General features: G+C 44.8%; 2 protein-coding genes across 2 annotated transcripts; one reads left to right on the top strand and one right to left on the bottom strand.

Annotated features, from left to right (window-relative positions):
* Window positions 1-248: 248 nt before the first annotated feature.
* LOC138976638 (kelch domain-containing protein 1-like) lies at window positions 249-22,399 on the bottom strand. Its single transcript, XM_070349512.1, has 8 exons — window positions 22,086-22,399; window positions 20,015-20,167; window positions 18,969-19,102; window positions 18,293-18,407; window positions 8,207-8,359; window positions 7,866-8,021; window positions 7,116-7,289; window positions 249-3,337 (listed from the first exon to the last, which is right to left on the bottom strand). Exons 1-8 carry the CDS (start codon window positions 22,288-22,290, stop codon window positions 3,282-3,284), a joined length of 1,146 nt encoding a protein of 381 aa, XP_070205613.1. The 5' UTR covers window positions 22,291-22,399; the 3' UTR covers window positions 249-3,281.
* Window positions 22,400-22,630: 231 nt separating this feature from the next.
* On the top strand, window positions 22,631-26,769 carry LOC138976662 (uncharacterized). Its single transcript, XM_070349541.1, has 2 exons — window positions 22,631-22,730; window positions 23,789-26,769. Exon 2 carries the CDS (start codon window positions 23,813-23,815, stop codon window positions 25,115-25,117), a length of 1,305 nt encoding a protein of 434 aa, XP_070205642.1. The 5' UTR covers window positions 22,631-22,730; window positions 23,789-23,812; the 3' UTR covers window positions 25,118-26,769.
* Window positions 26,770-27,829: the final 1,060 nt, after the last annotated feature.

Below are 27,829 nucleotides of genomic sequence, written 5' to 3'. Positions count from 1 at the left end.
ATTTCTTACGTGAGCCTTGAAGGCTTCGCCTCTTGTTAAGTTTGAAACAGTTATCTTCCATAGTTCAGGGTCAAGGTCACTTCAAAATATGTATACAATCCAACTTTGAAGAGCTCCTGTGACCTTGACCTTGAAGCAAGGTAAACCAAACTGGTATCAAAAGATGGGGCTTACTTTGCCCTATATATCATATTCTTCTTCTTCTTCTTCTGCGTTCGATGTCTATATATCATATATAGGTGAGGTATTGAATCTCAAAAACTTCAGAGAAAATGGGAAAAATGTGAAAAATAGCTGTTTTTTAGGCAACATTTATGGCCCTTGCGACCTTGACCTTGAAGCAAGGTCAAGATGCTATGTATGTTTTTTGGGGCCTTGTCATCATACACCATCTTGCCAAATTTGGTACTGATAGACTGAATAGTGTCCAAGAAATATCCAACGTTAAAGTTTTCCAGACGGACTTCCGGACGGACGACTCGGGTGAGTACATAGACTCACTTTTGCTTCGCATGTGAGTCAAAAAACCCGCATGCATACAGTATCAAACAAGTGTGTCAAAATACAACATATTCTGACTCAGAAATACTACTATAACTTTCCTTTAATGAAAAGCTGTGTGAATCACATCCAATGACATGTATAATTACAAAATCACATCATTTCATTCAAAAAGGCACAAGTAACAGTAAACATTCCGAATTCATCAGTAAGCATCTGAAATACAACCTTAGCCAGATTCAGAAATGTTGCCCTGACAAATGTCTCAAACACATATTATATATACTAGATGAATACCCGCTTCGCCGGGTAACCGGCTTCGCCGGAAAGAAGTAGAGCCGAATACCTGGCTTTGCCGGGTGAGTGGCCCACCGTACGCCGGCTTCGCCGGGTGAGTGGCGCACCGTACGCGATTGACGCCACACGAAGGAAAACTTCTAAAAATAGTAACGGGAATATGGATTGAGCGTTGTGGACAGTGACCTTCTAAAAATAGTAACGGGAATATGGATTGACGCCACACGAAGGAAGGGAGATAAATGCAAAACACTGGAGAAGATAAGGAAGAGTTACTGGGAATGGATCTGGGAAGATGAACAGAAAAACCAAAATCGGTTCAGCGCTGCGCGCTGAGAGCACGTGTTGAAAATTCTCATCGACCAGGTTGTGTCCAGGGTCTACCTGAATATGCCCACCAAATTTGAAGCAGATCCATCGAGAACTTTGGCCGTGCATCACGAACACACACACACACACAGACACAAGTCATCTATATATATATATACGACTAGTGTCTGTGTGTCTGTCTGTGTGTCTGTGCGCGATGCACGGCCAAAGTTCTCGATGGATCTGCTTCAAATTTGGTGGGCATATTCAGGTACACCCGGGACACAACCTGGTCGATGAGATATTTCAACACGTGCTCTCAGCACGCAGCGCTGAACCGATTTTGTTTTTTGTGCTGAACCGATTTTGTTTTTTTTGTCTGGATCCACTACCAGTAACTCTTCCTTATCTTCTCCAGTGTTTTTAGCCGCGATTATCTCCCTTCCTCCGTGCGGTGCGCCGGCAAAGCCGGCGTACACCCGGCACAGCCGGGTCCCCGGCACAGCCGGGTATTCGGATCGACTTCTTCCCGGCGCAGCCGTACCCGGCGAAGCGGGTATTCATCTAGTATATGGGTCATTCTCAGAAATGGTGGTCCAAAGTGTTACATACAAAGTAAAAAATAAAGTGTCAAGAAATACAAAATAATTGTTTTTACTATGAAGTCTATTGTTTGCTATACATAATAATGCAAAAATTAGACAAAAAGAGTAATTGGTTGCTGAATAAGAGACGTTTTAAAGTGTGTTGTATTTACGTGATGAATGTTGTAACATGGAAACCAAATTCCAACTTTAAACCACCTAAGCCTTCAATCCTTTGTGCATTTTTTATCAGTTCTGCAGTATTTTTGTGTTCTACCCAACACATTCTAGTTATGAAAGGTAAGGACTTCAACTAATATTGGTAACAAAATGACATTTGGAACTGACTAAGGTGAATGTCGCAACACAGAAACGAAATGCTTGAACCACTTTCGGTTCCTGTGCGACAGACATGAATCTGCACTGTTTGGCCTTTCCTGCCGGCAAAACCCGTCTGACCCAAAATAACTACACAAAACACAATTCGTCAGAGTTTGCTGTATTTGTTGAAAGTTCCTGTTGCGTTCAGATTACCCATTTTAAGTACTTGATGAATGTTGAACATCGACAATCAGAGGATACGAAAACTTCTTGGCTGCTTTGTTCCGCTAAACTTCGCGCTTTGAGAGACTGTTTGCACTCGATATCCTTCCGACACTACATTGTCGCCATCCGCGGTGTGTAAGTTTGTGACAAAGCTTTGCAGGCTCGACAATTAAGTAAAAACTATCTTCAGTCGTAACGTAGGTCGGGAAACGACGCCATGAGTTTCAGCAAATGATATGATTCTGGTGTTTTCTGTGAATATTTGGCTGTGATTCAAAGGACTATTTTCTTGTTCGAACTTCCTGTGCGCCAAAGAGCTAAAAATAGCCGTGATGTGGCAAAGTCATGGAGCACATTGCGTCAAGTTTGGATACGATGCATTACGACATTCAGAATTTTTTGTTCGAAGCCCGTAACTTCAAATTCAGCGTGAGTTTTTGCAAAGATGTGTTGCTACGTCCAAGACTGAACTCCTGATTGTCGATTGCAGTAATTTGTTGGAGTTTGCATGTTTGCATTTAGCCATGAGACTGAACATATTGTTGATCATGAAAGTCGTGTAACGCTTCGGCGATCCGGAAACGGCCGAACTTTGCAATTGAAAAGCACACAAAAAAAACACCAACGTATAGAAACCATTTTTATTGACATACAACAATGCTTTAATGTCTCAGGAATAGATTCAGATGAAAAAAGTCGTGGTAGAAATAATTTTAATTTACTTTTTCATGATTTCAAATGTGTCACCCCTACTCACTCTCACTGGACCACCATTTCTGAGAATGACCCATCTATATATAGATTCATGTTCTCGATCCCTGAAAATGCATCCTTAGGGCAGTTTAAAGCTACTTCTCACTATCAACAGCATTGTGCGTAGATTCAACAAGACACACTTTTTTGCACCCCCCCCCCCCCCCCTCAGTTTATTCTTATTCAAGCAAATATGCTGAGTTTTTACAATTCTTGTTGAGAAAACCAGATGTCATTCCTTTCATAGAGTACAACTGGGTGTGAACGGTTTTGGCCTACTTCTCAATCCCATCATGCATCTCCACTTCCGTTGGTAACAGGCTGGGCAGCACCCTTGCCAAGATCCTCTGTGGGGAACGAAAGGAAACAATCATGAGCATTGGACAATTTGCATTAGCCCACATCACCCCGTGGCATGGGAAGTAAATCCGTCAATTTCAAACTTTAATAAATCGTAGCAAAGCAACAACGCGTACTGCGCGTTTTCTGAAATTATAAATGTTCAGACAGCGCAGGGAACCAGTAGAAATGTTATTCGTCATAAGTAGCATTGTGTACAATGTGTTTCAGGTAACTGCATATGGGCGCTGTGGCAGGGAAAGGGTTGGCATACATTTTTTAAGACGAAGCAGGCTCTGCGTTGAATAGAACTTTTCTGAAAGAATGTTGAAATGCAATCCCCGAGTCTGAAAACATCGAGGAAAAAACTTTTACAAAAGGGTCAATATGATCATGATGTCACCAAACAAAACGTAAGAAAAACATCTGGGGATATTATCTGGATGAATTCACCTACAAAGTTTCATAATCATCTGTCCGGTAGTTTTATGGCAATATATGTACACACACACCCTCATGTCACATCCCTCTCAATCGCAACCACATACAAGAAAACAGTCATTAGTCATAAAAATTTTTTTTTTTTTTTTTCAATTTCATACCAAAAATCTCCAATGGACTGCGTGTTTGTTTAAGCCTCGGTCATACAGGCGACTCAGTCGTTGCGATTCAGTCTTGCGATTCAGTCTTTGGCCGATCGCACATCACATCGTAGGCCATTGACCCGTCACACGATGAACGATAGACGAACGACTGGCGAACGATAACTCCACGCGAGCGGGGCGGAAGTGACGTGTCATAGTGAACACGGCAAACGCACTTTGCGAGAGCAGACGCTAAATGTTCGAACGTCGGTCTACCTTTCTGAAAAATACCGTTCAGGATTACGCCTTTGCAAGAAATAAAGTTCCCAGACAGCTGCAATTAATGTTTTCCGACCGCTGTACACGCCTAAAACGTCTCCTTTATATCTGAGTAAACAACTGTTCTTCCAAAAAGTTTTGAATCGACGAAGAGACACTGTACGCCACTGTCCGCCATTATTTTACGTCACGGCGTCAAGGCCGCAGCAACGCGTTCTGATTGGCTCTGTTGGCTCTGCCCCTGCGATTGACCGACGACTGGATCGCAGGAATAGAACATGTTCTAAACCTCAAAGCTACGAGGGAATCGCATGAGACTGAGTCGCAGACTTGTCGTAGCTGTTTTCTACGACTGAGTCGGCTGTGTGACAGGGTAAATCGCGCGACTCAGTCGCATGTGTGACAGCCCTCTAACACTGTGTTTACTGTAATGTGTTAAGCACCAGTCTGCCTAAAATGGTTTACAGAACGATTTAACCCTTCTCTCGAAAAAATATGTTCTAACCTGTTATATCGGGGTCTCCTGGTGCGAGAATTTTGCTAAGAGGGAGAATTCTGATTATGGGTGATGTTTGTTCTAGTTTTTGGTTTTTGGCTAGGAATTCGGGCCTAAAACGTAAAGTTATGGAACCATCCTTTTCAAATGATGTGTCCTTCGGAAAGCCGGAGAGTGCTTGGATTTCACTGCCTCTCCTTGCGGTTGCAAGTAAGACAAGAAAGAGTGTCTTGCGAGTCAAGTTATTTAGGCTTTCTAAGTGCAATGGCTCAAAGTCTTGTGATCTTAGGAAATCTAGGATGAGGAAGAGATCCCATGCTGGTACTGGGGTTCTGGATTTAGCGAATCCTATTGCGGCGCCTTTTAAGACGCTCGCTATAACTCCACTGAGGTTAATGTTGTGACCTAACTGCCTTAGTGTAGATGAGATGGCTGATCTCCTAACTCTGAGTGATGAAGGAGATCGACCTTGCGATGCTAACCACAGGACAGATGGTTAGCTACCTGCATGGAACGAGGAGAGTTTGGATTAACCTCGTTCTCTGAACACCACTTGACCCAAGCGGTCCAGTGAGAAGCGTACACAGAGCTTGGCAATATCTGTTCACACAGACCCTCACGTCACGTCCCTCTCAATCCCAACGACAGACACTGTGTTTACTGTTATGTGTTAAGCCCCAGTCTGCCTAAAATGGTTTACAGAACGATTTAACCCTTCTCTCAAAAAAATCTGTTCTAACCTTATGGAACACACTTGCAATAGCATTTAATAGCATTAAATGACACAGTTAATTTGAATGGCTGTTTATCTAAGCCCTGAGCCATCGTGGACCCGTGTGATCCACTTTCCTTTTTTTCACAATTTAGTTGTCAGTTTGTCATTTCAATGCGACTCGCTGTATCTGTGTGAGTAACGTGCTATTAAACGACAGCGAGTCATACAAACTTATCGGCAGCGGTTGGCTTCAAAGAAGCAAGTGCTATGCAGAAAATGTGTCTGCTTGGGCAAACACAACCTTGCGTGACGTGCTTCCAGGCTCCCTTTTTTCAAACTTTCAAAACTTCGAATTGTAGTGATCTTGTCTTGATGAAAAAATAATTCTTTTATGATTTAAGAATGTTTGTATAACGAGCTGTCAATATATTATTTAGATTTAAAAAGTTAGGTCTAGCGCCAAAACGAGGCGTCAGATTTGTCTGATGGTAAATCCGTTCTGACTGCACGAAATGAATTCTTTGAAAATTTCTCACTCTCAACGGAAAGCAGCCAGGATGTTCCCGTTCGGTGAGCGTTCAAATGGAAGTATGTGTGTACTGTATGTAGAGGCTCGGGGAGCTCAGTGATCAGAACAAGATGGTTTACATGACGCTAAGTGTGCCTTTAACCCCTTCACACCCCGTACTAGGTACGTGGTCATTTTCGGTTTGTCGTACGCCCATAACCGTACCTAGTACGTGGGATTTGCGTCAGCAACATTTCAGGACATTTCTGAAAACTAAATGGGAGGTACTTGTAGGGGTTCTAAACACAGTTCTTTCCCATAGACCGTTCGGATAAGTTAGTACCACGTGGTGAAAACTGTGTTAGAAATGTAGAACCAATCTATAGCATTCACAATGGCGTCCGAAAGTCGAACCTCAACTCGTAGACCTGTTTTCAAGCGAAACAGTGTTCTGGAAGCTCTACAAGAAGTGATTTATGAATTACCACACAGAAGAATACTTTTATGGGCTTTAATGTGAGTACCTGATGTTTGACACCAGTTTTAGCAGTGTTTTGTGTGGTTTTACGTTCTGCAATGTGTGAGTGTGTAAGTCCGGAAACTGTAATTTTTGACAAAAATTGTCATAATATCAATTTTTACTATAACAACCACAAACAAAGTCCAATGATCATGTCATCCTATAATAGCCAAGGGTATAAGCAAAACACATGCCAAAGATCTAAGAGATATCTCAATAAATGATCGAGCAGTGAACAGATTAGTGAACCTACCGAAGAAAGCGAAATTTTGCCCTGGCACACCGCAATACCAAAATGCTGTTATACTGTGGCAGTGAAGGGGTTAAGCACTGTACAGCACAGAATGAGCATGCATTTGCTAGATTACAAATTTGACTTCCTGAATACAATGGTATTTATCTGCTTAGAGGAATATGTAACCATTAGAAATAAATAAAATATGACGAAAGGAATCGAGATTCCTGATACAGGAGAGCAGACATCGATAATCAATCGCCAAAAAATTCATTCAAATAATATGCATAGTTACGCAGCATTTTCAAGCAAATCATAATACGGGTATCTAAAATACAGCATAGCGAATGTTCCTTGAATTTTTCAACCGGTCCAAAAACTTTTCCCAAAATGGTTCCTCGGGTGTACTCTCTTCAAGCAATAAACAATTTGTTTTTGTTTTTGCTTACCTGCGCTAACGAGGAAGGTGTCGGTGTAGAACTGCTGGCACTGCATGGTTTCTGGACTAAAGTTGCCGGTGCCACCGAAGACCACCACAGTGTTGCCTGTAGCCACGGTAACATGCTGACCCCTAGGGGTCATTGCCACCCCCTTCATCTGGGGCTGTAGCCACTGCTGTGTCTCTGCAAACACAAAGAACAGTACAGTGGAATAAGCTTTTTAAGACCTACAATTAAAGACTTCTATTTCTTAAGACCTTCTTCTTCTTGCGTTCGCCGTCATTTCTTAAGACCTTGATTTGTTACATTTTCTGTTCATAACTTTTGAAATTTACCTCCATTTTAAGACGCACATAACGTACATCTCACATTACGTACAGCACACAGAGAGCTGCCCAAGCCACAAATGCTTCAAACTGCAAGAAACAGCTGATTACACTAATGAGAAAGTGAGCTCCTTCTCTAAAGGCTCGCCCAGTTTCAAATTTTATCCATCTTTATCAATTTATGTGGAAAAAAGAGAGATGGTTATAGAGCTTATGCACAATAAGTGAATAACATAGTAAAACACACATGTATACAAACACAATCTCTCTCTCTTTCTTTCTCTCAGTCTCAGATGCATACTATTCTTTTTTCTTCAGCGTTCATGGGCTGCAAATTGCAATTCCCACGTACACTCATATTTTGCAAGAGGTTTTTACTTTTAGGCAGCCATACTCCGCTTTTATGATAATTAGCATAGCATTCAAGACATACCAGTATCAAATAGTTGGACATCACCAAAATGAGAGTTGTCGCGCCCTCGGCCTCCCATGATGACGACTCTGCTGCCAGCAGCAACAGCAGTGTGGAACGACCTTGGGCCAGGCGGCGCTCCTTTCGGTTTCAGCTCCGTGTCCCATTTTCTTGTCACTGTTTCAAAGGAGAGATAAGTGGATGAGAGAAGACCAGTGTTATTCCTAGACTAAGTGGACCATATGGGCCTTGACTGAAAATACTAGTTGGTCCAAATGTCCTGGCTACAAAACATGTTTCAGTCAGAAGAGCTCCTATGTGTCAAAAATCAGCGGAAGAGACGATAAGAAATAATAACCAACCTGTATCAAAGCAGTGAAGGTCGTTCTGTCTGTCCCTAATGTCACGACCTCCAAAGATGTAGAGGTTGTTGCCAATGGCACACATGCCGTGGGCAGCACGCGGGGTAGGGACACCCAAGTTCATCTGTATCGGCTGCTTCCACACCTTATTCACTGTCAGCACACAAAACTAAACACATTACAGTTTAAGCAAAAACATTGCAACTTATTTTGGTCAAGAAAAAAAAGGTAATGTTTCGTATTCTCCGACCAACCCTAATTTTTCTTCCCTACCCTAAAACTTTCATTTTTACATGAAAAAAAAATTTAAATGACAAAATCCATTCTGCAGACTTTGGGTGTGAAGAGTAGCTTCCCTTGTAATCACTTGCAAGTGGCATGTCTCCACTTGTGGTTTGCAATCTGTAGACCGAAGGCTGCAATAACATATCTGTAGGTGTAACGAAAAGTCAGCTCCGATACGCATATTTTTGAATGAAAAGAGCATTATATTGTGCGGACAGTGCAGAAAACACAGATTGGAGCTAATTTTCACTGGGATATCAGCCTGCCAAACGGTTGTGTGACGTGTCTAGTGTGTTGGCGAAGTGTCTTGTGCCTGTCATTTCTCGCTTTCAGCCCTCACCGCTGGCTAGCACCGTCTGTCCTTTTTAGGACAATGCGAAAAGAGAGCAGAATGCGTCAGTCTCTCCTGCCAGTACAATAACCTCTCCACAACAAGCCCTATGTAGTGCCTCCATCGCGGCGACAGGCGTAAACTGGGTACCGCAAGGCCCCAGGCTAGACTACAAGGACTCAGAGGAGGTTGGCCCCTAGACGTGCGGCATGCGGGCCCACCAGTGTGTGGAAACGCCCAGGTGCCCACGAACCAACCTCCAGCTATGGGTCAAATAGCCGGGCAGGATAGGCTCGTCAACCCCGGCAGGCAGCTATCCTAAGAGAAGACCACTCTGAATTCAAAACGAGGGTAGAGGAGGCTCATCATCCATGGAAGGAAACTCGTCTAGGAGAAGGAAAACTCCGAAATGAAACCCACGCAGTCCCTCGAAGACGGAACGGCACTGGCCTTTTTTAGGCGGGGAGCAGACCGGGTGCCTACGCTACCCTCGACAAATGGTTGTGTCATCAACGAAACTGGGATATCAGTTGTTCGCATGATTCGACTGTCAGTGTCACTATCAGTATCAGCACCACATGCATTTGTTTCACCTAATATTTCCAAGGGTGTCCAACTCTTCCACTACTCATAAAATCCAGAAAGAGTTGTTTCTGCAACCCAAAAAGAGTTATTTCTGAAACCCAGAAAGAGTTGTTTCTGTAACCCAGTTATTTCTGTAACCCAGAAAGAGTTGTTTTGGTAGTGTAACCCAGAAAGAGTTATTTCTGTAACCCAGAAAGAGTTGTTTCTGTAACCCAGAAAAAGTTGTTTCTGTAACCCAGAAAGAGTTGTTTCTGAACATTGTCTATTGAATTGCAGTTCATTAACAACAAACAAACAAGTCGCGTAAGGCAAAAATACAACATTTAGTCAAGCTCAGTCGAACTCACAGAATGAAACTGAACGCATTGCATTTTTTCCGCAAGACCGTACACTCGTAGCATCGTCTGTCCACCGCTCGTGGAAAAGGCAGTGAAATTAACAATACAGAAAAGCGCGGTAGTGGTTGCACTGAAAAGGATAGCCCACTTTTCTATATCTCTATTCTTTTTAACTCTCTGAATGTGTTTTTAATCCAAACATATCATATCTATATGTTTTTGGAATCAGGAACCGACAAGGAATAAGATGAAATTGTTTTTAAATTGATTTCGGAAATTTAATTTTAATCATAATTTTTATATTTTTAATTTTCAGAGCTTGTTTTTAATCCGAATAAAACATAATTATATGTTTTTGGAATCAGAAAATGATGAAGAATACGATAAACGTAATTTTGGATCGTTTTATAAAAAAATAATTTTAATTACAATGTTCAGATTTTTAATGACCAAAGTCATTAATGGAAAATTTCTTAGATAAATTTTCATTTAATTAATATACTTACCCGAATCACATTAGCATTGAGTCACCTGAGATGCTTATCACTGAAAAACGCTTACCCGGCTAAAGAATTTAAAGGGAAGCAACCCCATCACCAAAACGAAAGTGAAAGTAGCTTGGTAATGGGCCAGCACACTGGGAGTTACCTCCCATACGGGTGTGTGCCACGTCACTTCCTCTAGGAACACGTGCCTATTCTCATACGGCTTTAAAAAATCTTAAAACCATAAGCGGGGCAGGTGGGAGGGAATACAGTATGTGATTCGGGTAAGTATATTAATTAAATGAAAATTTATCTAAGAAATTTTCCATTAAATATCATATTCTTACTCCGAATCACATTAGCAGATAACATCAACAAGGCGGTGGGCTAGAAATGAATCAAAACTCACCATCAAGTTCTGGACAGGAACTGGCCTGCTGCTATGAGCGCTGGAAGGCCTCTGGAGCCATCCTGTCGAAGAGCTGTGACGTCCCGAAGATAAAAGTTTATGAAAACATCTTCGGAACGCCAATACGCAGTTGTCAGCACCTCCTCTAGACGTCTGGAGCGCAGAACTGCCAGAGAGGATGCCCACGCCCTCGTTTCATGGGCTCGGGCCGAGTCAAGTGGCAAGGAGGGCATAACCCCCCCCCCTCTTTGTGCGACTCCACTCATAAGCCTGCTTGATGAGCGAGGACACCCACCGGGCCAACGTTACCTTCGACAAATCTTTCTCGCGCCTAGTAAGGAGAGAGATAAACAACAACTTCTGAGAACTAGACCGAATCGGCTGAGTCCGGGCTAAGTACAGACGAAGTGCCCTCACAGGGCAATTGACCGAATCGGGGTCATCCGGGGCCAACGCGCTGGTCAGAGCCTTAACTCTAACCAGCGGAGAGGCCTGCCCCGGAGACTGATTCTTGGCCAGGAAATCAGGCCGGAAACGCAAAGATGCGGAACCGTCCGGCTCAAAGGAGATATCCCCAGGCTGACCCGACAGGGCGTGGACCTCGCTACCCCGTCGGGCCGTAGCCAACAAAAGGAGAAACAGCGCTTTGCGAGTGACATTGAACAGACTGGCCTCGCTTAAAGGCTCAAAATCCGCAGAACGAAGGAATTCCAGGATTAAAAACAAGTCCCACTTGGGAGCGGGCAAACGAGCTTTAGCTTCCTTAAGAGCAGCCCCTTTAATGACTGCAGCTATAACGCCCCCGACTCGAACAGAACGACCAATCTGCTGAAGAGTCGCCGAGATAGTGGAGCGCCGGACCCTCAACGAGGAGACTGAGGCGCCCTGTGAAGACATGAAAGAGAGGTGGTTAGCGACCTGAATAGAGCGCGGAGCCACCGAACTCACCCCTCTAGCTGAACACCAGGCAGTCCATGCCTTCCAGTGGGAAGCATAAACTGAAGAGGTGGACGCTCTATGCGAGCGAGCCACCAAGTCCAGAGTCAAAGACGACGCCCCAGAGCGCTTCAGCGAGTCCCGAACAACTTCCACACGTGAAGCTTCAGAAGACTGGGCTCCTCGTGTGGAATGCCTGTTCGGGGCTGCACTAGTTCCCCTCGCACGAGTGCGAGAGGAATGGGGGGCCCTTGGGCGAGCCGAAGAAGATCTGGAAACCAGACCTGCGACGGCCACAGAGGAGCGACCAGAAGAAGAAGGGCCGGCTCCTCCATCTCCGCTTTCCGGATTACTCGGCTGAGTAACGGAAAGGGAGGAAAGGCGTACGCCTCCAGACCCGTCCAGGGAAAGTCCAGAGCGTTCACTCGCCATGCCTGAGGGTCCGGGAATGGCGAGACGAACACCGGAAGCCTCTTTGAGTACCTTGTGGCAAAAAGGTCTACCAGAGGCTTTTGGACCTAGGCCCAAAGGCGAAGCAGTGCCCCGTGAGTGATCGTCCACTCCGACTGAAGCACTGTACCGGAACGACTGAGCGCATCCGCCAGAGTGTTCAGCCTCCCTGGAAGGTACCTGGCCGAGATCGTGATATGATGCTGAAAGCACCACACCAGGATCTCGCAAGCCCTCTCCGAGAGAGACGGGGACCGCGAGCCTCCCTGCTTGTTGATGTACGCCGCCACTGTCATGTTGTCTGTAAACAGACGAACATGTTTGGCGTACAGGGAGGGCAGAAACTCGGCCAGAGCTAGAGCAACTGCCTCTAGCTCCAACAAGTTGATGTGCCACAAGGACTGCTCCGTCGTCCACAGACCGGAAGTAGTCTGAAGATCTGTATGTGCCCCCCAACCCTCCCTGGACGCATCTGTAAAGAGGTCCAGGTCGGGGAGGGGCACGACGATCGGAACACCTCTGCAGACCCACTCCGTGTCCAACCACGGAAGGGTCGCAGACTGGAACCATCCCTGCAAAGGGATGAGGGCGTCCCAGTCCACCAGAGGAGAGTCCACAAACGGCTTCAGAGCGAACTGAAGCGGACGTTTGTGGACCCGGCCCAGTGAAACCAGAAGAGCCATAGACTCCATCTGCCCCAAGATGGAGGCGAGCGAGCGGATGGAAGCCATCAGGAGAGGTAAAGTGGAGCGAATCTGAGCTTGGAGCTTGTCCACCCTTCTCTGAGAAGGCTGGACAGTCCAAGCGACCGTGTCGAAAGACATCCCCAGATAAGTGAATGTCTGTGACGGGGTCAGCTCCGACTTTACCCGGTTGATCGAGAACCCCAACGAGTTGGATTCTCGAAGAACCGTCAGGGTATCCTGCGAACAGCCGCTCTGGGACTGGTTCATGATGAGCCAGTCGTCCAGATAAGCCCGCAGACGGATACCCTGGGACCTCACCAGTGCACAGACCTGTCTCACCACCATGGTGAAAATCCATGGTGCGAGAGACAGCCCGAAAGGGAGTGCGCGAAACTGGTAGATCTGATCTCCCCACCGGAAACGAAGCCATTTCCGGTCGGCCGGATGCATAAGAATGTGAAAGTATGCGTCCGTGAGATCGATCGAGGTCACCCAGTCTCCTGGGCGGAGAGAGTCTCGGACAGAGGCTGGCGTCTCCATCTTGAATTTTATCTCCCTCAAGAAAGTGTTGAGGAGAGATAAATCCAACACGGGACGCCATCCTCCTGACGCTTTGGGAACAGCGAACAGACGCCCGTAAAATCCCAGGGAGCTGTGGACCCGAACTCTCTCCACCGCGCCCTTCTGCTCCAGGGAGGCAATTTCCGACTGCAAGACGGAACGTGCTTCCTGCAAGAAGGGGGGCTTGAACCGCGGCGGCACTCGGGTAAGAGGCGCCTTTTCCTCCCGCCAGAGTAGACGGAAGCCCGATCTCACCACTCCCACAATCCATTGGCTGTCTACTACCGACATCCAACGAGAAAGTGCCCGGGAGGGGCCTCCCGCCATCACCAAGGTGGAGGGCGGGAGGGGGGTGAGATCGGGAGCGCTTCATTGGGGGTGTGGCTTACTTCCAGAGCCGCCACGCCCCCTCCCCGATGCCGTCCTCTTCTTCCCACCACGAGCGGCCGGCGGAGCCTGCCGCTTCTGAGCTGGCTTGGGGTTTGACGATGTCTGAGCCTGCTTCTGCTTAGAAGGCTGAGACTGTTTCACCCCCTTCAGAGTGTAGTCAAGGAACTGACTGTCCTTGTTCGACTGAATCTCCTTCTGTCTGGCATCTAGTGCCAGCGGACAGAAGAGAGACTCCTCTGAGACCGGGGAGACTCTCAAGGTCTCCCTAGTAGCCAGCTCCGTGAATTGGGACTGCGAGAGGAAGAGATCCCTCCTACAGAGTACCGCTTGGGTGTACTGCAGGGAGGAAAGACGCAATTGTTCCTCATTGACCTTGGCCAATGCGGTCAAAAGCGCAGAGACATCGTCCGCATTCTGTTCTTCACTGAGAGTGAAAGGAACCAGCGAATCGGTCAATGCCCGAGACAGAGTCCGAACAAGAGTCTCCGCAATGGAGGACAGTTCGATCTGCCGACGTCCAACCTCCTCAGCAGAGAGGAGGGAAGCCTCCGAAACCGGCAAAACCGAATCACGCTTGATCGGTTTAGTCAGAAGAGGCAGCAATTCCCGGGAAACCGGAAGGGTAGCCCTAGGGAGTGCAAAAGACGCCAGCCAACTCTGGCTCTGATTGGGCATGCCAAGCTTCCTATTGGCCGTAGGCACGAAGGAAGAGGCTTGAGCAGCTGAAGCCACCCACTGCTGAGCTGATTCCGGAACTGGACCAAAAGGAAGCAGTAACGGAACAGGCACTGGCCGAATACCACTTCCCGCATGTGCTGGACGAACCAGCGAATGCGAAAGTTGGTAAGCCACTGACGGAGACTCGGCGAACCGGAAGGAAGAAACATCTTCCTGTGCCGGCCGGAAGTCCGCCATGGCAGAAGGAACGAATGATGCGGAAGAGTCCGCAGCCACCACCCCTTCAGGGAAATAACGAGACGTTACTTCCGCCGCGACGTCAAGAACAGACTTGAGCTTCGACGGAAACACGCCCCGCGACTCCTCGCTGACCACTGATGGAGCATCAGAATAGTCACACGTGGAACCATGACCGAAGTCACCAGTTCCGGAAGCAGAAGCATGCCCTGGCAAACCGGAAACCGGAAAAGCCTGAGCACTAACATCATCCTGCAGCCCAAAACCCTGTGAAGGTAAAGGGTAAGCAGGACGACCATCCGCAAAAACCGGAGCTGGATGAGCTGACGTCACTCCCCCGACTGAGTGGAGTGATGCCTGCTCAAGCCTAGGCACTTGAATGCCGGAAGGCGCACGCTGTAATCCACTATCTGGTATCCGGAAGGAACCACCAGAAGAGGAAGAAGCGTTTCCGGCCGAAACCGGAAGTGTAGCCAACGGAACCGCAAAATGCGGAAGTGAAGGCTGCACTGGTTGACTTCGCGATCCGGAAGGACCGGAAGTCAGTGAATACTCCATCCTGCCGCGACCGCCGTAGCGTGCCGGAGCGGACGGATCATCACTTCCGGCGAGTGCCGGAAATGCGGCAGTCGAAACCGACTGCCGCCGCTGTTCGATCAAATCCGGGGCCTCGTAGGTTATCGCCGGAAATGAAAGATCAGCATGGTATCGGTCGTGACCCGATGCGAAAGAGCTGTCCCCCGAAGGAGAACGTCCAGGCGCCTCACGAGGGCTATCGGACCAGCTCTGCTTACCAGCCGACGCTGAAGAGGGAGGACGCTGCTCCAAGCCGGAAGTGGAGGACAAAGACACGGAAGCCAATGCCCGGACGTCACTGCCAGATGCCGGAAACGCCGAACTGCTGGCGACGGAACGCTGAAACTCTGCCTGCACCAAGCTGCGGATTTCCGGAACCAGTGACTTTAACAGAGAGGAAACCAACGCACCTTGTCCAGGTGCTAACAACGATGACGTAGTCTCCGATGTAGAGACAGGTGCAGAAGTAACAGTAGCGCTAGGCGCCGCAAAAGAAGCAGAAGTAGTAACAGCGCTAGGCGCCGAAATAGGTACAGCCAACAAAGTGTTACGCTCTTGGTCTGTAACAAGTAACGTTGCTTTGGAAGAGGAAGACTTAGACTTAATTTTCCCCTTGGGGTCCGACTTGCCACGGCGCTTGTCTGAATCAGACATGTTGACAACAACACGTGGCAACGCGAAAAAATTTACTGAAACATAAGTCTAAACGACTGGAAAACTCAGTAAACACACGCACTAATGCGTCTACAAAATACTATAGCTAAACTTGCCCCACAAAAAGCAGAGGCACGGAGAGCTACAAACAAAGTCGCACGAGCTAGAAAACTAACTCACACAACAAAATGGCGACACGCAAGACACTGACACGTTCGTCAACAACACGTGGCAAAGTGAAAAAGATTTACTGAAACATAAGTCTAAACGACTGAAAACACAGTAAACACACACGCTTACGCGTCAACAAAATACTAAAGCTACACTTGCCCAAACAGAAAGAGGGCACGCAGAGCTACTAGCAAAGTCACACGAGTTAGCTAACTAACTCACACAACAAAATGGCGAAACACGCAAGTCACTGACACACAAGTCCGCAAAAAACGGACAACGTACAGTAACGAAAACAGCGCAAACAACCAACAACAAACGGGAACGAGCTCACCAAACTGTAGGCAAGGCGAGCAGAAAAGCTGGGTAACGTGGCCGGCGGGTGTCACTCAAACACGCAAGGTCAGCCACAGAGCGTCAAAAAGTGAACCGTCCTCTCCGAGGTGAAAAAGACGTATGAGAATAGGCACGTGTTCCTAGAGGAAGTGACGTGGCACACACCCGTATGGGAGGTAACTCCCAGTGTGCTGGCCCATTACCAAGCTACTTTCACTTTCGTTTTGGTGATGGGGTTGCTTCCCTTTAAATTCTTTAGCCGGGTAAGCGTTTTTCAGTGATAAGCATCTCAGGTGACTCAATGCTAATGTGATTCGGAGTAAGAATATGATATTTAATTAAATTTTAAGCCTCCAAGCTGAAATGCAATACCAAAGTCCGGCCTTCGTCGAAGATTGCTTTGCCAAAATTTCAATCAATTTTATTGAAAAATGAGGGTGTGACAGTGCCGCCTCAACTTTTACAAAATGCCGGATATGACGTCATCAAAGACATTTATCGAAAAAGTGAAAAAAACGTCTGGGGATATCATGCCCAGGAACTCTCATGTAAAATGTCATAAAGATCGGTCCAGTAGTTTACTCTGAATCGCTCCACACACACACACAGACACCACGACCCTCGTTTCGATTCCCCCTCTATGTTAAAACATTTAGTCAAAACTTGACTAAATGTAAAAAGAAGTAATGTTCCTGACAAGTTTTCATCCTGAAGGTGCAAACACAAGCAGAAACAAGAAGAGCAAACGCTCGATCGAGTCACTTTCGCAGTTCTGAATATTATATGAGGCATCAGATGGACAGGAAGAAATTGCTATTCACAACACAATGAGTCACGTTCACATAAAATTTGAGCCCGGTCACTTTTATAGTTTCCGAGAAAAGCCCAACGTTAAGTTGTGTGTTGCCGAACAGAAAAGGCTAGTTATCTCCCTTGTTTTTCTGATAACGTTCGTAAAAGGCTACAGATGTAAATACTTTGATGTAAAGAATAATCCTACAAAGTTTCAATCACATCCGATGAACTTTGTCAAAGATATAAAATGTCTAATTTTTCCTTTGACGCTGACCTGTGACTCAAGGTCACAGGTCAACGAAACCATCGTTAAAGTGTAGAGGTCATTGGAGGTCACGACTAAACAAAATATGAGCCCGATCGCTTTGATAGTTTCCGAGAAAAGTCCAACGTTAAGGTGGTGTCTACGGACGGCCGGCCGGACGGCCGGCCGGACAGACTAACACTGACCGATTACATAGAGTCACTTTTTCTCAAGTGACTCAAAAAATCAACCATGCTTGAAGATAAATTTGGATATATGTGGATAAATATATATTAGTTATTACACAGTAATAAATTGATTCCAGTCTTGTTTATCTTTTACAAAATGAAAGGCCCCCATACCTCTTGGCTACAGAAGCAAGCAAGGCCAGGGGGATTTAATTGTATCATTGTCCTTCCTGCCACAACTTAAGAAACCTGTACCAACCGTACCTGTAGATTATGAGTGTGGCAGAACATTGCAACAAATGATGTTTCTGATTTTATTGTCCCCGAAACAAACAATCATCTGAATAAAATAGGAGAGAAAGACAAGTTTCATGTGTGTTTGACAAATCATTTGTGACTTTTGACATTTTTCAAGAAACAGCTTTATCACTCATTCACAGTGTGTTTTAAACTCACAGGTCAGTGACAATTGAGTAAAATGTGTATGAGCTTCACACCTTTCCAGCACTTTGTATGTACTCATATCTCTCAGTCTCAGCCTAAAATACAGTAGAACCTGCCATGACATCCACCCTTCGCCAACGATCACCTGCCCAAAACAATCACCCCAAAGGGATGTCTGACGAGCTTTTCTGTTTTCATATGATTAACCTTTAGAGACCACCCATAGCGACCACCTTTCCATTAATTAGGTCCGTCCTTTAGGTGGTTGTTTTAGACAGGTTTGACCTTAACACAAACAGTGATGTACCTGTATCTAAGATGTAGAGGTCGTTGAACCAGCCAAACTCAGCTCCCTGTTGTTCTTGTGCCTCAGGTATTGTTTCTTCCTCTTCTTCTTCCTCATCTTCATCCCCCTCCTCCATCTGAAACGCACAATACCGCTCATTTGTGACAAGAAATGATTAAAATTCAAATGCCAGTTTCAAGAACCTTCAGGACCTTTTCAGCAAATGTGACAGATCTAACTGAAGGAAAAAAATCAAACAAAATGTAATCACAAAATGAATACCCTCTAAACACTAGACAGAATAGACAAATGTTATTCCCAGCATCAGAGGACAGGTCAGTTGGACCTGGATTGAAATTATGTATACATAGGTCCAAATGTCCTCTCTACTCAACGTCAGCTTGGTAGGAAATTGATGACCAGAAAATGGGCAGAATGCCTCCAACGTCAAAATTATTGGAAGGTCGACCGGCCATGGGTCAGACCTATGCACCTGACCAAAACAGGATGCGCCAATGACCAAAGCCTGAAAACAACACTGTGAGTCTTACAATTCTAATCTACCAGTAAGAACAATTTATCAGTAATACCTTTGCCATGAATAAACGGGAACAGCACTTAAAAAATTGTGAAGAGGTAAACACTGCAAAACCAGGAAACACTTACACACATAGCAAAAAAAAAAGGATTTTCTTACATCTTCAAAGCCATCCGACTTGGGGCCAAAGCCACCAAAATAATAAATATTGGTTCCTATGGCAACACCCTGTAATTTGTCTCTTGCACGCGGTTTGTTGCCTTGTGTTTCCATCACACTCCATGATACCGTTTCTGAAAACAAAGATCCGTTTAACTTTTAAGTAATTCAACTCACTTATCTCAACTTATCCAGTGTCACTGTTAAGAAGTTCGAACATGCACATAATTATTTGTATGCTCTGAATATTCTGATATTATCATCACAGTGGATCTCCCTTTTAATTCAAGCAGGTAACAAATTAAAAAAAAATAAGGTCTTAAGGCCAAAAAAAAAAAATTGTCTGTTTCTGGTCACCCGACCGACCCTAAATTTTGGCGCCGACCCTAAACTTTTTTTTTCCAAACTCAAAAAGTTTGGGGTTTTTTTTTGGTGGTAAAGGACAGGGTGAGAAAATGAACAACAAAAACGTGTGAAAACGAAAGTCCGCTGACGATTTGTAAATGTGTTGAGTGTCTTGTCTCAATATATAGTGAATCCAGTCTCTTTGCGCGATTTTTAAAGTTAGTTTTATTGGTCTACATTTGGGGTAAAAAAAAATTTTTTAAAAAAATTAAAAAATCCCGACCTACCGACCCTATTTTTTTTTAGCCATGTTACCAGAAACAGACAAATTTTTTTTTTTGGCCTAAGACTAAAAGAAGGAAGCCCTTAAATGGAGTTAAGTTTGTACTCGTTTTGAACAGAGAATCTGAGAAAGCAGGGACTGAAATAGTGAGATGCCTTTAGAAGTTAAAGTCAGGGTTTCCACTGTTAATGTTATGTCTGCACTTTTAGTCAACTTAGTGTTATGTCTCCTGGATATAAAACATGTTCTCTGAGCAGAACTCCACAGAACAAGGCAATATTACAATTTTACATAACACATGTAGATAAATTACAACCCTATAACAAAATCTTACGTGTTTTTTTCTTATTTTTTTCTTTCTCGGAAACTAGAACAGTAGAAGGTTGTGTAAACTGTTGGTGTGTGTGTGTGTACCCACCTGTGTCAAACACAAAGAGATCATCAAACCAGCCGGTCATGTGACTGAGGCCACCAAAGAGATAGAGCTTGGTTCCCACGGCAACCAGTGATGCTGCTGCTCTGGGTGGTGGTAGTGTCCCTGACCCTTTGACCTTCTGCCATGTTTCTGACTCTGAAAAAATACAACATCCATGACACAGAGATGAAATTCCCTAAAAGTGTTTTGGGAGGAAATCATTTGGCGAGGGTCTGGGGGCCGAGGGTCCATGGGCAACGCCCCTGGTGGGAGTCAGGGGGCAAGCCCTCTGAAGCTGAAGATTTTTTTTACACTTTGACCATAAAAAAAGACTTGGAAATGAGTCCGAGCAGTAGAAGCATACAACATTTTGTCAGTCATATGTGCAAAATTTAAGTAACTTTAGCTCAGGAATCTCCAAGTCGGAGCGACAGTTTTCTCCCGCGTAGTTCAGACGTGACGATTTCTTCCTGCCATTTCGGAACCCACTTATTCTTCAGACCCTGGTCGATCTCCGACGCCAAAACATGTTCGCTTTCCGTCAATGTTCTCACCGGCACCATCTTTGTTAAGCAGGCTAAAGCCGACAGCTGAATCAGCCCGTTTATGAATTTTCGGAATGAAGACACTCTGTGAAAGGGAAACTTAGTCCCAAATGGAAAGTTCATATTCAGGTCGAAGGTCCACTTCCTTCAATACGGAGGTTATGTTGTCATTATTTTATCGGAGATTTGATCTGGAAAATCGACTTTAGGGTTGTAGGTAGGACTTTACAGATCGAATCCAACGGAACCACAACAACTACTCTACCCCCCCCCCCCCCCCCCCCCCATTTTTTCTCAACGGATTTAGATGATTCAGAAAAATGGTCCTGGGAACAAACTTTTGGGCGGAATTCCGCCAATTGGCGGAAGAATCTCATCCCTGATGACATTTTTGTTGTTGCTTTTTTAAATTTTATGGAAGCAGATAATGGAGAGAATCTACGAGTTCATTGTTGTTACCTACCTCTTATTATCTTAATCTAACAACAGATATATTACGAGTTTGTGAACAGTAGTCAGTACATCACTACATGTACCACAAATACAGATCAAACATTTTTGCTCAGGATTATAAGATAACATAATAATGCCAAAATAAAAAAACAAGAAAGGTAGGTTTTGGAACGTTTGTTATTGACAAAACAATACATTCACAAATATTTTGACCCAACAGTCTTGTAAGTGAACAGACTTTTACTCAGTCAAGTTAAGTCTTTTAAATATCTGTGAATGTATTGTTTTGTCAATAACATTAACAAACGTTCAAACAACCTACCTTTCTTTTTTTTTATTCTGAATTTTGGAACGTTGGCAGTCTCTTTGTTTTTGGAGTCGTTTATAATAATGCCAAGCTAATGTGCTAATTAAAGCTGAAGAGTACCAATAAAACTAATTTATTGGCTTTAGAATAGAAAGAAAGAGGGGCCATGTGTCCTCAAGTGTCCTGGACTCCTAGTCCTACCCAAGTCTCCCACTGTGCGCCCTACAAAAAAGCCGGAAAAGGTGGTCACCATGCAGTGCTACTGCTCAGTAGTACTAGTACTAAGTAGTAGTACTGCAATTGAAAACCTTGCTTGAACCTGTCAGTGTCATTTCTGTTGAAAGCTAGCCACAGTGAAATTGAAAATTCTTCTGTGCACTGTACAGCACAGTGACTGGTGTTTGACTTAGTGATAAGTTGCTGTTGTTTTACGCCCTCATTTTTTTTAGTAAAGAATGTCACTGGATTCTGAGCTATGAAATTAACACGCTTAATTAAGTTGAAGATTACCGTAAATTGTATGCGAAAAGCGGGGCGCAATTCTCCCACAACGCTTGAAAATCCTGACAAGAGTTATTTTCCGAAAAACGTATATTCTGCCCACTGCTGAATCTAACAGTTACCTACACAGTAAACGTAAAAGTAAGTCCAAGAGTCTGAAGATGTTGAACTTTACTTTTAAGTCTGTTCTGAAGTAAGGCTTACACTTACAGTTACACAGTCAGTGAGTCACAATGAAACCTGAAACCGAAACAGCACAGTTTCTCACCAATATTGAAAAGCAGCAGATCGTTAGTTTCCTGTGGTTCTGCGTGATCGCCTTGAATGACGCCCCCAAACACATACACTTTGGTTCCCAGTCCGCACGCAACACATCCCTCCCGGGCTGGGAACGGGAATTCGTTTTTCGCTTTCCTGATGTCCACCACAATATCGTTCCCAACTTTAACTGAAGATGCCGCTTCTTCGCCCATTCTCTTTGGCCAGCTGATGATAAAACGATAAAATCTGAGTAAATGAAAGAAAAATGTTGATCAAAGAAAGACGTGGACTGCGCAGTCGTGATTCCCGCGTAATCGAAAGGGAAATGTAAAACCGGAAGTTGAAACTTACCCTCATAAATAAATGTTAGTAATTTTCATTTCCAAAACAAAAATGTGTCAAAAGGAAACCAAAAAATGAAGTGTTTTAATAATATGTTAGGGTTACTTTGGGCTATATAATTTGTGCATCGAGTGTTCACTCATACTGTTGAGAATATTTTGGTCTGCGGTTCGGCCTTGAACGAGAAAAACAGTGATGGATAACGTAATTTCCGGTTTGCAGGTGCGAGCACAACAAAGAGAGTGGAAACCGCAAGATAGGCTCGGCGTATAAGCCGTCCCATGAAGAAGGAACGTGCAAACAACATAAGGTAAGGGGTGCATATCTTGGTATGTAAGTCTCTATACTTGTTATGTGGATTAAAGCAAGTTTCGTGGGCGTTTGTGTGCTAAATGATGTGGAATTCCAACCAATTTATTTTCCTCCCCGTCCTCCATTTTTCTTGCCTGTTTCTGGGTCGGCTGTAATAAACATAATCATTTACTTGATGGCGTCACTGGTCAGTTGGAAAATCTATCGTGCATGCTTTTCATTTTTTTTCTGCAAGTTTGTTATACAGATATGGGTTTGGAAAATGAGATGTTTGGTGTCAAGACTGTTGACGTTTGCTTGCCACTCTCTTGTGCTTGCGGTGCGGCCAGTACTCCGGAGACCGGCACGGTTGGCCTAGTAGTGGTAAGACGTCCGCCCCGTGATCGGGAGGTCGTGGGTTCGAACCCCGGCCGGGTCATACCTAAGACTTTAAAATTGGCGATCTAGTGGCTGCTCCGCCTGGCGTCTGGCATTATGGGGTTAGTGCTAGGACTGGTTGGTCCGGTGTCAGAATAATGTGACTGGGTGAGACATGAAGCCTGTGCTGCGACTTCTGTCTTGTGTGTGGCGCACGTCATATGTCAAAGCAGCACCGCCCTGATATGGCTCTTCGTGGTCGGATGGGCGTTAAGCAAACAAACAAACAAACAAAGTACTGTGGAACCACTCAGTAGTGACATTATTACTTGCAGCACGTTTCCATCAAAACTACAATCAGCGATCACATGAGTCCTTCAAAGTTTGACACACACAAAATGCTAACTCAAGTTGCAGTCTTTTTTCATTTATCAAACCAAGCTAGTTTCAAAGCTGCAGTTTTAAGCAGAGACATCTCCAGACTTTGTCAGATTTGTGCTTCTGCACTTTTGTTCTTCGTGTTTTGAAACTTATTCTTATTTCCTTATATACTTATAGTTGGTTTCAAGTTCTTCATAATAGAGGTCTTAACATTTCATCGTGATAATACTAGATGAAAATTATAGCTTGTGTTGTGCATGATTTCAGTTTGAACTCTCAGTAATTAAATTTGGTGCATACCGTGCTTTCTTTCTGCAGTGCACAGGGGAACTGGGCTGCGGCATGGATGGGGCTGGGGCAGCTCGCACAGGGTCACTCAAGGGCAAACCGGGACGCAAAAACAAGAAACGCACACCCAAGAAGAGAGCCACCTCCCACCAGTCTTCACAGTCTACGGGCAGCGTCAGCATCGGGCCAGACAGGTACCACTGTACCAGTTTCCCGCTTGTGTCAGATCTCGTGTCTCCGCCGCGCCCTGCCAGTGAAGATGAGTCGTCTCGCATGAGCTGGTGCAGTGCAGACGACAAAACGTGGAACTGCTTGCCGCTGCTGCTCCTACCGACAGAGTGCTGGCTCAAAATCTTCAGCTTCCTGCCCTACCTGGACAAAGGGCGGGTGGCCAGGGTGTGCCGGGATTGGTCGGGACTTATACGCAACCCCTGCCTATGGGACCGGGTGTCTTTTTCCGAGCTGCCTCAGTCGTGCCTGCCCACCGCCAGAGACCACTCCCAGAGCGACCAGTGCTACTGCTGCTTCCAGCGCCGCGTCTTCCTCTTTGCTCACTTCCTGGAAAGCCTGCGGCCTATCCTGCGCTACCTGGAGTTCAAGTTCGACATCTCCGACTCCAAGGCTCAGTACCTGCAAATAGTGGAGCGGCTTCTGGCAAAATGTGCCTGTCGGGACTTGCGTGTGGCTCACTTGAACTGGAAAGAGACTCCTAGCGAGCCGCTGTGGCTCGAACAAGACGGGATGTCACGCTGTGAGGAGGTGGTTCAGAAGCATCGCTTTCGCCAGCGGCTGTTCATCCAATTCTTTGACCGGTTTACGAGCTTGGCCCCCCGCCTGTCTACTCTGGTCCTGCCTTTTGATTGGTCGGACACCGGCATCGCCAGCCTGGGTCGGCTAAAGAACTTAAGGAACCTGGTGGTGGAGAAATACTTTGTGTTCCAACACCTGCCCCAGGTCTCGCTCGATCGCTTCCTCGGTTCGCTGCCCCATCTACAGAAGCTGTTGCTGGAGGTGTGGACGCCCTCAGCCCACGGGCTCCTGCTCTACACCATGGCCCACAAGATGCTGCAATACCTGGACATCTCCCAGAGCCGCGGCTTCTACCTGCAGGCCCTCAGCATGCCCCAGCTGCGGCGGTTCCGCGTGGCTCGCCACCCCTGGAACGGCCCCCTGGTTCTGGCTGAGCACGTCAACATCGTGTGTCTGCACACAGTCCTATCAGTGGGATCGCCGCGGCTGACCAAAATCAACGACCACTACCTCGAGACTGACTGGCAGCACAACCCCTCAGAGCGCTTGGAGGAGGTCCTGAAGGGGGTGTGCTCCTGCCGCAAGCATAAAACTGGGTGGGCTATGTAACGCTTGTACATAGAGCAGAAAATATTATATTGTTTGTGTACGTTTTTCAGACCACTACTGAAGACTACAGTCTACAGCAGTTTGATTTGATGGCATTTGTTGGTACTTTTTTTCAGACCAGTACTGAAGACTGCAGTCTACAGTAGCTTGATTTTATGTCATTTTTTTTTCTGGTTGTTCATTTTCTAAGTTCCTCTTAAATGTATCAGTATCAGCGGTGGTTGCCTCCCTTGTACGCAGTTGAGCCTGAACTTCATTTTAGTTTAAAAACGTTAGTTCACTGCGGTTTTGTCTGTTCATGACATTTTTCTTATTGTTGATGTAATACTACAAAGATCATCTGTATAACTATAAATGTGATCCATCTGTGCTGGATTAACCAGTTGAACTTCATTTTCTATTCCAGCATAAAACTCAGCTTTTCTGTAAAATCAATCACCCATTATGGCATTTGGTGCGGCCTGATTGTTCTTAGTGCTTTGTTTTACTTTGCTTAGAATAAATGAAGAATCAGAGAGGAAATGTATGCTGCATCAGTGAGTGGAGCTAGAAGGGAACCCATACCAACTTGTAGGATCCTAGTTGCACTTTTTGTGTAAAAGCAATTCCATTCATTTTCTTTGTAATTAGTTATCAATATTTACTAAATTACTGTCCTGTGCTTGGCAGAGAAAAGGTGAGTTTGCTCGCTGGAAGCCAAGGCTTGAAAACACATGTAATACATGATGTATGTATTCCACCTGATCACAGATTGATTTTGTTGTTTGCCTATTTTTACTGTAAGTGAAATGGCAAGAAGAGAGGTATTTTTGTATGTGAGCTGTGGGTGTCGGCACAGTTTTACAAGTGCTTGTCAAATTTTCATTGATCTCATATTATTGAATGGGTAATTAAGCCAGAGGAAACTGGATTTTTCTCCTGTAAGAGGACTCAGGAGTAATTGCAACATTTTGATTTCTTATTCATTTTCTCTTCAGTACTTTTCAAAATCTACTCTCAAAATTGTTGAAAGACGTTGTTGAACATTGTGCAGATAGTTTGTTATGAATATGAATGTTTATGATTGTGTATAGACTTCTACAGATAAGATCAACGAAAGAAACAGTATCCAAATGTACAAACACTGCACTGTGACCTATTTCCCTTAGATATTATCGCAAAGTGTTTCTTTCTACTTCTAGTTTTGAAGTTGATTAGAAATCTTAAGAAAAGTAAAATGGTTTATTAATTGAGTTGAAAGTGTAAATTTCACAGCCTTGGATCGTTGGACATATCATGCAACTACAGGCAGCTACAGCCGATTGTTCAGAGTTGCAGCATTTCTTGGACAGTATGTCATTATTTGACTTAAACAAAAGCAAGAGTCTCATCTTGAAAAATGTAAAAATTGTGTAGCACTAAGTGCATTATATGTTTTTGTGTGATGTATCTGACATGAATTTAATGAAAAGTAATGTAAGAAAAAGTAATAGCCTCTTGAAATGAAAGTAGTTAAAATCCTAAATGTGTCAAAGTCAAAAATACTTTGTGGCACATGATTACTAATTGTGTGACATTGTCTGTTGAACACTTTACAGGCTCAGCTATGGGAATTTCCACCTAGGGGCATTTTGGGTGTTCAACCCAATTTTTCTTCTTTTTTTTTTAGAGGGGGGGGGGGGGGGGGGGGGGGGGGGGGGGGGAGGGGGATATTTTCTCTGCATCAGTACCAATGTACAGACCTGGGAACCCATACCATTTCGCCGTATTTTGTACGCATGATTGTCGAGAATACGATCAGTACGGTCAGTGGGAACAAAATACGATGACAAAAATTCCCAGACAACTTTGCTTCACACGCCCATCCCGAACCCCATCCAGTATTTTGTCACATGATTACAGTTTTTGACCATAAACATTGAAAAAAACATTTGTTTTAAATGTATAGGTAAACTTAATTAACGGTGTGACGGACGCGCGTGAGGCATGTTTTAATCATGGATGTTCAAACGCTGTGTGGAGTACGCTCATTTTTCTGAAAATACACCCAAGTTTGTTTGAGAATACTCAAAGTGCAAAACAGTGGTTCCCAGCTAGGTCTGAATGTATTTTGATTTTTCAAAAACCAACCCCAGTGCGGTGTATGTAAATTGAGAGAAGTACTTTGTTGAACTGTGAAAGTAACTCTGTCTTCATCTACAGCCTCAGCCAAACTTTGCCCTTTATTATTGATACCTGTAACCACTAAACCAGACCAGACAGTATATTGGCTGCAGCTACAGGAATGTTATGGCAAGTGTCATATTGATTGATACAACGAGACAACAGTCACTCTTTGAATGTCTGCCAATGCCATTGTGTCAGAAAGTTGATTTTCTATAACAAGCAATTTGTACCTGTAGTGAGTAGTCGGTAACAAAACAAAAAGAATGGACATTTGACTCACCTTTGCTGGACATACACATATGATATAAAGACTGAACATTTCACCCTGGAGATCTTTTCCGGCAAGTAAATATTGAATGGGAGAAAAAAAAGTAACCGAGATTTGAAGAGGATGAGAAACTAACTGCAATTGTGTTAGCTGAATTGACTTTTGGTGAGTGTCGAGTTGAGATTCAGGTGTTGACTTGAGAGATGATGTCACTAACGCTTGAGAGTGAACAGATTTTGGCTGGTAAAGTCAAAAAGATACCTAACTGTTGTAGCATTTTGGCTGAACAAAGTGTTCAT

This window comes from Littorina saxatilis, linkage group LG1, assembly GCF_037325665.1.
Source record: "Littorina saxatilis isolate snail1 linkage group LG1, US_GU_Lsax_2.0, whole genome shotgun sequence".
Classification (NCBI taxonomy): Eukaryota; Metazoa; Mollusca; class Gastropoda; order Littorinimorpha; family Littorinidae; genus Littorina; species Littorina saxatilis.
This window is presented reverse-complemented; position numbering and strand designations above follow the sequence as displayed.